The sequence below is a fragment of the Canis lupus genome, chromosome 3 (assembly GCF_003254725.2).
Source record: "Canis lupus dingo isolate Sandy chromosome 3, ASM325472v2, whole genome shotgun sequence".
NCBI lineage: Eukaryota > Metazoa > Chordata > Mammalia > Carnivora > Canidae > Canis > Canis lupus.
Genome location: NC_064245.1, coordinates 51,862,269 through 51,873,062, shown reverse-complemented (window position 1 = coordinate 51,873,062; position 10,794 = coordinate 51,862,269). Strand labels below are relative to the sequence as shown.

Genomic DNA, 10,794 nt, shown 5'->3' with positions numbered 1-10,794 from the left:
GCAGTTTTAGTTTTGCAAGATGAAAATTTCTGTCATACAGATTGGCTGTACAATGGAAATATACTTACCATCACTGAGCTGTACCCTTAGAAAGGGTTAAGATGGAAACCTGTATGTTACGTGTGTTTTATCACAATTAGAACTAAACATCTTCTTGAAAAGTAACAGCTTCAGGAGAAACAAACTTTGTGCTCTGCAATAGGGCAGTTATAAAATTTTTAAAAATAAACTACATAAATTCTGTAGCTCTAGAATGTTGTCACATCCCAAAGCATTATCTTGAAAGCCCCCACCTCAAAGGCCAAAGCACCCAGCAAGACTCAGTGCCCCAGCACCCCTCAATCCCTCCACCAAGCCACCCTCCCACTCCAGCCTGAGAATTCAGAAAAGACCACTTCACTCGCTTTTCTAATTGAGTCTTATTTTTTTATTTTTAAAAATTACTTATTTATTTATTCATGAGAGACAGAGAGATAGAGAGGCAGAGAAGAGGGAGAAGCAGGCTCCATTCCCAGAGCCTGATATAGGACTCAATCCTGGAACTCCAGGATCTCACCCTGGGTGGGGGGAAGGCAGGCACTCAACCACTGAGCCATCTAGGCATCCCATCTGAGTTTTATTCCAGAACAAATGGTTTTATAACAAAGCTGATTTTAAACCCAGTACATTTCCCTACCGGTAATAACTCCATCTTTTTCAACTCACAGCCCAAAGAATCGAAACTACTACAGCCTGGCTGGCAGTTTGGCGCCAGCTACAGACAGATGTTTAAGGACTCCAGAACAAAGCCCTGGAACCAGGCCAGCAGAGGTCAATGCCTCAGCCAGGTCCCTGCTCTGCAGCCTGGGAGGGAGCTGACAGACAAGCTGGAAGTAGTGTGGTTTCAGTAGTGTCTGAGTTCCTGGCCCTGTTGCTTGGGTCAGGCTGACATAAAAACCATTGTTATTTCCCGCATGCAGAGGGATGCTTGAGCAGACACAGGTCACACCTCCACGCTGGGTCCTTAGACTGCCCCGGTTGGAACAGCCAAGCAAGGACAGCCCTGTTGCAGACAGAGCCACTCCATCCCAGGAGGCTGGCTCAGGTGTTATTCAGAAGAGGCCGCGACCAGCCTTAAAGAAAACAGAGCAGGTCACAATGACCTCAGCTTGCTGCGTGCCAGGCACTGGTACCTGATCCCCATGACAACCCAGGGAGGTGGGCTGTAGCATCATCCTCATTTTACAGAGGAGGAAACAGGCTCAAGAGTGAGGTCACATACTTGCTCAAGGTCGCAAAGCTATTAAGTGGCAAGCAAGGATGGGGCTCACAAGTCCGTGTGGACCTGAGGTCTTGGCTAACCTCAATACCCCAAATGGGCCCTTGTGAATCAATGAAAGAGGGGTGGCATAGGAGATCCCGACGGTTATCCCAATAACCGTGATGACTATGGATCAAAGAGCCTGAGGGGACACCAGCCCGGGAGTGGACACACTCCCTGGCCCTAGCCCCATGGACATGCACTCTGCCCCCTGCACACTGGCAGCCTTACTTTTTTCTTTTTTTTTAAGATTTTTAAAATTAAATTATTCATGACAGGCACAGAGAGAGAGAGAGAGGCAGAGACACAGGCAGAGGGAGAAGCAGGCTCCATGCCGGGAGCCCAAGCAGGACTTGACCCCAGGTCTCCAGGATCACACCCCGGTCTGAAGGCGGCACTAAATCGCTGGGCCACCCGGGCTGCCCTGGCTTTACTCTTAATAAATAAAGGTCCCTTGGTGGTAGCTCTGCACAGAGGTCCCAGAATTCAAACTGCTGTCTTGTTTCTCAGGCTTGTACTTAAGAGAGCCCAGCACTGTGGGCATGAGGAATGCCCGAGTTAGGTCAAAATTAATATGCCACAGTCTCCACCCAACATCAACACAGAGCTGCTTTCCCCACTCTCAGAAGAGTGCCTGGTGATGCCTGGTGCCAGCTCCCCTTGGGCCTGCGGGCTCTGCTATCCCATCACAGCCTAGCACTGAGTTCCTACTACGGCTACGGCCAGAGCTGCAAATCTGAGAAAGGCAGGAATGTCCCTTAGAGGGGCTTTCACTCTATAGATTCAGGACATGTTCACTGTGAACCTAACAATGCCCGCGGAGGAAGATGCAGAGGGCAGTAAGAGAAAAGGGCCTTACCCCAGGTCACTGAGCTGAGCTAACACCCCACGAGGAGACCTCACCCTCTGAGACAGCACACCGGGGGGGGGGGGGGGCAGTGACAGCTAGGATGGTCTGCTGGCACACTCCCTCCTCTGGCTCGGTCCCCATAGCTCACCCACCTGACATTTTCACAGTGCCTATAAAGTGCCATTAGCAAACCATGGGGGGGAAGTGCCCACAAGAGCCCTGGGCAGAGGGAGCCAAAAGGATAGATGGTCCCAACTCCCCGGACCCTGGCAACAGGCTAGCTGCACCCTGCCCTGCCCAGGATGAATTGCCCAGGGCTCTCCTGCCTCACTCCCTTCTGTCCTGTGCCTCCGTTTCTCCGTGGGTGCCCTGGGCCAGGTCCTCTGGCCAGTACTGGTCCTCCATGTACTGCTCCATGTCCGTGCTGCTGTCAGGCTCTCGGTCCTCCGGGCGGGGCGGCAGGCTGCTGGCCTGCTGCTGCTCCCACTGCACCTCCACCAGCCGATAGAGCTCCATGGCTGTCGTGGCATCTTCCACTGATGAGTGCCCGTGCTGGCCAGCCTGCAGACAAGAGCCCTCATCACTGCCCGCCATTCTGGATCTGGTGCAGGCCCAGAACTCTCGGAACAGCTGTGTATGGCTCGGGACGGGGGCAGGGCATGGGTGCTGCTCAGGAGAGCACAGCAATCTCAGACATCCCGTACCCCACCTATCCTCTCTGACCCTGCGTCCCCAACTCAAACATAACCCGTGGTATAACTGACTTCAGAGGCTTGAAGAGCGGACGGAATAATGAGAAGGACAGTGGGAGCGAGAGTTACTGGCTGCCCCTGGGAAAGGCTCCGCCTTGTGGATTCTCCATGAAGGGCAGGGACAGAGCCAGGGACCGGGTGGAGGACAGGTCTGCAAGAGCCCAGCCTGCAAGAACGTGGTTGGCTGTCACAATAGGGATGGTGGAGAAAACACCCAGGGCTGCCTCTACGTGTGGGACATCATACTTAGCGCCCTGGTCCCGGGGACTGGGGAAGGTGGAATGACTGGAAGCCCGAAGGCACACCCCATGGCCCCTTCTCCCGTCCCACGCACCTGGATCTTCTTGTGGAGCAGCTGCAGGGCCAGGTCCTTAAGAGACACCCGGGTGCGGGTGTGGAGGCCAGGCTGGTGGAGGAGGTTGGGCACGTAAGTGGTATCCCGGGTCTGGCTCCGAGGGTGCACGTACTTGAGGGCCTGGAAGTCATTGTGGAGCGCATGCCCCACCACCACCTTGCCCTTCAGGAGCTTGAGGATCTATGAGTGAAGGAGGGAGGAAGACCCTGCTGTCAAGCTGGCACGAGACATGTGCTGCCACCCTGGCCACTGGCACACAGATCCCTCCAAAGGGGGGGGGGGCAGTGTGGAGAGGGCACCCACGAGCTCCATGGTCAGCCACGCAGCCTCATGTCTGAGTCCTGGGCCTTCGACTCACTATGACCCGGGGCACACTTAGGCTCTCGAACAAGTAAGAGTGCTGTCTCCCCGGGGTGGGTCTGAGCATTTTAAGAAGTAGCTCCTGGAAGAAGTCTTCTAGTTGATCAATACAAGCAACTCTGTTCTACTGGCACAGGCTCTCTGCTCAGACTGGAAGACTTCCCTGCACTCCCCCACCCCACTCAACCTTGTGCCAAGTCCTCTCGGGGCGCCTCGGCTTCCATGCCAGGAGGCCTCCCACATGACTGGCCCAGCCACATCAGGACCCGGGCTGTTCTCTCCCATGGTGGTGGAGTGGATTCATCACGTTTTCTAAGGACACCTCTAGGTCTGGCACAGTCTATCCACCTGCCCCCATGTTAGCTCAGTGTAAACAGCAGGGACGGTGTTTGACTTGACTAGTGATGCTCGATGAAAGCTCAGTACATAGGAGGCGACGGATAAAGACCCACTGGATGACGTCCACAGAACTGTGCCTGGCACTAGAGATAAGCCCATTAACAGCAGCTTTTGTTAGCATTAGCCAACATGGCCTGTCTCCTCAGGATCCTGCCCCTGGACAAGGGGCCATACAGGACTCCGCTTCCCACCTCTGAAACCTTTGGTCTCTGGCTCAGCGCTCACCACGTGCATAGTGCATGCCTCTCTTCCCTGCCTTCCATCCTTCTCAGGCCCCAGGGAGGTCATGTGCACGTTTGCACAGCATGATGATTTTTCAAAGCCATCCCCAAGCCCATGAGAATCTCCATGGAAGGATCTGGGGACAAAGATTCAAGATTTAACAGTGCTTTAGGTGCTTCCTATGGTCAAATACGTTTGGGAACTCCTAGCACATTAGTGCGATCCCAATCACTAATTGATCTTTTTCAAAGCTCCGGATAACTAAAAAAATATGGAAACGCTGATGCCTGAAGATGACAGGACTGTGGGCCTTGCAAATTCTAAATAGATACATCATACTTTTACAACCGAAAAGAAAATGTAACTTGTGAGCCTTTCACATCTTCCAAGTGGCGGTCTTTCCACAAACATTATCCCAAAGACTACCCAGCAACCCTCCCATGGAGGTGGGTCCAGATTTTATGCACCCTTGTTTATGGAGAAGGAAGCCACACGTTACACAGAGGTTAAGTAACTTTCCCAAACTCGTTTCCAGCAGCTGAGTGGTGACTCAAACCCAGGGCTGCCCTTCCCTGGCCATCCCCCATCCACACATGTCCTCACCTATGTCCTCACCTCTTTCTGGGCCACCTGGAAGGGGATGGCCTTGCGCATGTGCTGCCGAGTGACACCACTCCAGCGAGTGCGGTAGTCCACGATGGGCATCTCAGGCCGAATGTACTTGTCATAGAGGACATCGCCATGGTAACTCACTACAGAGCAGCGGGCCAGCTCACTCACCCGCCCTCGGGGTCCTGTGCCCACCATCTCACAGTCGATGGCCACACATTTGCTGGGCCGGGGCCCTGCGGATTCCCGGGGGGTAGGCTTTCTGCTCCACGAGGCACCTCCAGGTTCATTCCTCAGACGCTGCATCCCACTGCTGGTGGCTTCAGTGCCCGGCAGTGCCTCTGATGGCATGGGCAGCGGGGAGGGTCCCAGCTTGGGGGGCATGCTCAGCAGCCCCTGCTCCTGCAGAAGGGCTTTCCGGGCCATGAATCGCTGGTGCTGTCGACTCTTCCGCTTGTGTTTTCTCCGAAGCACATCCTTGGTATTCAGGCTAGCCAGGGAAGGGCACGGGCACTGGGCAGACTCTGGGCCTTCCCGGGGTACCATCCCAATCAGCTCACACCTCGGGGCAGGCGTGGCCTGGTGGGGTGATCTGCCAGCGGGGCGGCGCTCTGCAGAGACAACACAGGGCAGAGAGGCTGGGTGAGAAGTGTGCAGGGCCAGCCCTGCCCCCGCCTGCAGGGCTCCACTGCCCACTGCCCACGAGCCCTGTACTTTGTCTCAGGCTCCCAGACTGAGCCCAGGACCTTTCAAATAATCACTGCACTGAGTCAAGCTCCCCTGTGAATCACTATCCCAAGTACTTTACATAGAATCACTAAATACTCCCAACAACCTGAACAAGTATGATCGTTCTCATCTCACAGGTGAGAAAGACAAGAGTTGATGCGAACCCAGCATCCAGGGTCTCAACCTTCAAGCCAGAGCACACCTTCAGGAGCATCAACAAGCTTTAGAGAGGTATAGATATGGGAAAAGAAAAGTTACAGAAACACCGTGTGTATGCATACACACATACACACGCAAATCTCATTTTTAAATTTTTTAAATTTAAGTTATCTCTACACCCAATGTGAGGCTCAAACTCATGACCCCAAGACCAAGAGTCGCATACTCTTCCAACTGAGCTGGCCACACAATCTAATCCCAGTTTTAAAAAAACCAAAAACCAAAAACCAAAAGAATCCTTTGTGAAAGCACAGGCCCTCATCCTCAGCAGAAACTAGAGAAAAAAAATTCACAAGAGGCTCACCATAGTTGCATTTTCGGTATCTGTCAACCAAAATAAGGTAATTCATTAAATGACTTTCTACCTCACTAATCACAACAGCATCTAAAACAGTTTTTGATAGCTAGGCATTTTGCTAAGTCACCAGAGACTAAAGGCAGGGGTATGCTCGTAAGCTGGCTCAACACACAAAAAGGGAAACAGAAAAGGCAGGGTCCGCAGGTCCCTCCATTACTGGACACTGGGGATTTCTGAAGTTCATGTGGGTTTGCAAATCCCATGCAACAAGGCCAGCAGGTGCCCAAGAGCGAGGGACCATGCTTGGACAGCTTCACTCACTTGCTAAGTCACCTGGTACATTTTTAACAGGCCAGAAAACCAGGACTTTCAAGAAGGCAGAGCAGGGTTTAACTCAGCTGTTTAGAAGTTACCTGAGCTGAGCTTCAGGTTCCTTGCTTGAGAAATGGCCCTACTACAACCTGTCCTAATGAAGATGGGAGGACACAATACACGTGTGCTCACTCTGCATCCATTGTATACAGTAGGGGCTCAGTAACTACCTGCTCCCTTCTCCCCAGAGCAGTTAAAGCTCTCCTCCTGACTGGTCACCAGCTCTTCCCAGGCCAAAGCTGCCTCGGCCAGGACTCACTGCCCTCCCAACCCACAGGCTTTCCCCTTACCTGTCTTCCCACTTACATACCTCCTAACCTTTCTACATCCTCCAGGGAGCCCTGCTGGAACAACCCTCTATCCCTAAGGGTTGTTCCACCCTAAGGCTCCCTTGGGTCCCAGCTGTGCCAGTTGCTGAGCAGAGAGTAACATAGGCAGATCCTGGCCTCGAAAATAATTAGTCTCACTGCAGAGACAGAAACAGAGCACAAGGCGTGCGCAGGGCTGGGTTAGAATTGCTAGGGAAGCAGAGCTGGCCCGATGATGATTCTGGAAGGCTGGCTGGAAGAAATTAAATCTCTGTGAAGAAGAAACAGTAACCCTCCAGGTGACAAGGAGATGAACTGGTGGCCATGTTAGGGGCAAAGGCCTGAAAGAGGAAGGAAGCCAGGGTCGGAAGAGGAGCCCCCCTCCCCAAGCAGCCTGATGCCACTAGGGCATAAAACACAAGGTAGGTCAGGTCCCAGCTGGAGGAACTGTCCCTCTCACCTTTTCACCACTTAACCTTCTGTCCCCACCCTGGGAAGGCTACCACACACCTTGGTGGCCCTACCCTCAGGCCCCTAAGCTGCTACCCCCAGAATGGCCGCTACTGATCAACTGAGGGAATCCCAAGTCCCAAGGTAAGTCACTGACTTCCTGAGCCCAGGCATTTACAATCTAGCTGGGGAACAGAGAAATTCACCCCTGCACACCTGACAGCACAACCAGAGAAGCATTTACTACACTTTAAGGCAACAGTTACAGAGCGTCTACCCCAAAGTGCTCCAAAGGCCGGGTCAGAGCCCTGTGTGTCTTTGCCTCTTCCCCAACAGCCAGCCCAGGACCCGGCATACAGCAAGTCCTCTTCAGAAGTGTGTGAAGGGAGCTGAGGCCGGGCCTGCCAGACTGTGGGAGCAGCAGGGCTGGAGGTGAACCAGACAGAATTCAGGGAACTCCTCATCTGGCAAGGAGGCAGCCAGCCTCTTCCCAGGGTGTGCTCAGGATGGGGGGTAGTGAATGAACTAAGGACTCATCTGTCCGAGTACTGGACAGACAAATGCCAGGTTAGTGACGCCTGCCAGTGGAGGGACATGTTGAAAGGTTTCAGGAAGGTCTGCTAGGAGCACAGAACGGGAAAGGCATTCAGAGGAAATACACACTGAAAGTCCAGAAGGCAAAGGTCCTCCACTGTGAGAGGGCAAAGAGGGCTGGTGGACCAACTGACCAGGAGGTAGGGGGTGAGGAGCCCGATGGAGGGAACAGTGAGAGACCGCTGTTTCTGGACGGTGGTGAAAGTTTGGGCGGAATCCAGGGATTGATGGAGAAAGAAATCCCTACTGCCTTATAGACAGAGCTCTGGAGAAGAATCCGAACAGGGACAGAGATTAAGAATCGTGGGAGGAGAGCCACTTGGTGATGCCTGGGCCAGGGCGAGGCTCCGTGACCCATCCTGACTCATCCTCCCTCTGGCTTGCTCATCCACTCCCCAAGAAGCCTTCTCCCTTTTAAAAGCGCACCTAACTATAATCAACGTCCTCACCTTGACGAGTCACAGATTAGAACCGACAAGCATAGAAGCTCAGTTTGCCTCAGCTCGGCAATGGGGAGAACTGGGCCCTTTCCCTTCCCTTCTCCCAGGTCAGGGGCTGAGCCTGGGAGCGCAGGGTGGGTGGCCTCCCTGACCCTGCCTTCAAGATTCCCAGGAATCCAGAAATCAAGTTCCCTGAGAAATAGTGGCCTTGTGTTTCAAGAGATGAAAGCAAGTCCTCTTCTACATGCCCTGACCTTGCTGACATGTCAGAACCAACAATTAATTATCTAGGACACGGCTTGCCCATCCTGGGCCACCATAGGGGTGGGGGTGGGGGGTGTTCAGCAACACTGGAGAGAAGTTTGGCTCAAATCACACGGCTATTTCAGTAAGGACACACTCAAATCTCCTCCCAGCCCAGAACCACCTCTTTGGGGATCAGCAGCCAGCAGGTCTTGCTTGCGGTGACAGGTGATGGGGTTTGTGGCCCAAGGCAAGGACTCCAGCAGGAGCCCCCCCGAGCCAAGGCCCCAAAAGCTACCAACCTGCGGGCAGATGGGGAAGGCAGTAGGCGGCTGTAGGCTGCCTTCCGGGTGCCCTGGCCCTAAAACCTAGATGTCCTGGGACCAAGTCACCGCCCCCCTGACCACAAAATGGGAGGTGGATGAAAATCGAGCGTGGATCTAGGTTTGGGGTTTCCCCCAAAGCAGTTAGAACGTCCGTGTCAAACGTCGAGTGCCAGGCCTGCCCCCCCACACCCGCCATCCCAACTGCCATTTAGGGCCACGGGGCCTGAGAAGCCGACCTTCGTATTTTGATGAGCGCGCGACCCCACCCCCGAGCCCTGGCCGAGTAATTGCCCGGATTTGGAAAACCCGGGCTCGCGGAGGTTATCCCCGCCCCCCGCCACACACACGCCCGGGGCCGCTCGAAGTTCTCGGCAGGGCGAGGAGAGCCCGGGAGCCCCGCCGACCCCCCGGCCCCCGAAGAGCGCCCCGGGGAGGCCCGGCCTCGGCCACGGAGGGCTCGGGTGGTCCCTCGCCGGCCGCAGGGCCGAGCCCGCCAGGCCGAGCCCCGTGCCCGGCGCCCCTGCGCCCGGCGCCGCCCCGCAGGCCCCAGGCCCCCGAGCACGGGAGGCGCCCGGGGCAGGACCTGCACGCCGCAGGGCCCCGAGAGCCGCTCGGCCGGGCCCCGGCGTCCCCGAGCGCAGGCCGGGAGCGGGCACCGCGCGCGGGACCCTAGGGCCGGGGGCGCGCCGCGCCAGCAGACCCCCCGCCCCCCCGCCCCGGCCGAGCCGAGCCCGAGCCGTGGCCCGAGCCCGAGCCCGGGCCCGCCGTCCCCAGCCGCGCCCCGGAGCACCTGAAGCGCCGCGCGCGTCCTCCGGGCCGCACGTGGTGTCCTGCAGCCCGCAGCTCCCACATGCCCGGGCAAGCCCCGCTCCGCTGCCCGCCCATTGGCCCGCCGCGCGGCAGCGCCCGCCCAGCGCCGCTGCTGATTGGCCGGGAGCCTGGCTCGCGGCGGATAGGCGCAGGCCCGCAGGGGGCGGGGACTCCTGAAGGGGCGTGGCTTGTGCGGGGAGCTGGCGGGACCCGCGGAAAATTTTAAAGCAACCGGAGCGGAGCGTGGCCTCCTGTTTCCCGGGTCCCATTCCCTTTTGCACGGCGCTCCCTGGGCCAGGATGCGGCCTCCTACGAGCTGCGTGCCACCAAAGGCAGAATGACTTGCAGGAGACACACCCACATTTGCGGAACGGGAATGGAGAGCCCTTCCCTCCTCTGTGTCGTGGGGATTCCGTGAAATAATACACATGAAGGGCACTAAAGAGATTGTGGGGGCACCTGGGTGGCTCAGTGTTTGAGCATCTGCCCAGAGTCCTGGGATCCATCCCCCTGTCGGGCTCCCTGCACAGAGCCTGCTTCTCCCTCTGCCTGTGTCTCTGCCTCTCTCTGTGTCTCTCGTGAATAAATAAATAAAACCTTTAAAAATAATAATAAACAGTTCACATTTATTTTGTGAGCACTGCTGTGTGCCAGGCAATATGCATATATAATCTGTACAAGAACCCCATGAAATATGTACTATTATTTCTATTTGACAGTTAAGGAAATTGACATTAGAAGAAATTAAGAGGAAACCGCTAAGATCCAAACAAAAGACCCTTACCAAAGCAGTCTGATTCCTCCTAGCTCTGTCTTGCAGTCTTGCAAAAAGAGGGCATTGCAAAGGTTCCCAGAAGGCCGGTGGTACCCGTGTCCAGGAATCTGCCACCTCTGACTGGAATATAGATTTGAGGGAAGCAGGACAAAAGACGAGGCCTCTAGAGAGATTAAGTCCTTCTACTCAGACTTCTGATGGCCTTGGGGAGCTAGGAGGAGTTTAATCCAGAGCTGGTTCATTTGCATTTGGGGAAGCTCCCTCTGGCTGCAGTGCTGGGAGGAATGGATTATTAGATCTGGAGAAAGAGGGATCCCTGGGTGGCGCAGCGGTTTGGCGCCTGCCTTTGGCCCGGGGCGCGATCCTGGAGACCCGGGGCGCGA

At 55.5% G+C, this 10,794-nt stretch overlaps 1 protein-coding gene across 4 annotated transcripts; it reads right to left on the bottom strand.

Annotated features, from left to right (window-relative positions):
• Positions 1-404: 404 nt before the first annotated feature.
• On the bottom strand, positions 405-9,729 carry AEN (apoptosis enhancing nuclease). 4 transcript variants are annotated; one of them, XM_025437640.3, is made up of 4 exons: positions 9,617-9,729; positions 4,854-5,458; positions 3,237-3,437; positions 405-2,711 (listed from the first exon to the last, which is right to left on the bottom strand). In XM_025437640.3, the coding sequence occupies exons 2-4, from the start codon at positions 5,391-5,393 to the stop codon at positions 2,478-2,480; spliced, it is 975 nt and encodes a 324-aa protein (XP_025293425.3). In that variant the 5' UTR covers positions 5,394-5,458; positions 9,617-9,729; the 3' UTR covers positions 405-2,477. The 4 variants fall into 4 exon arrangements, with proteins under 4 accessions (XP_025293425.3, XP_025293424.3, XP_025293428.3 ...); XM_025437639.3 differs by lacking the exon at positions 9,617-9,729 and adding an exon at positions 8,803-9,119; XM_025437643.3 differs by lacking the exon at positions 9,617-9,729 and adding an exon at positions 8,685-8,783.
• Between the last annotated feature and the right edge of the window lie 1,065 nt (positions 9,730-10,794).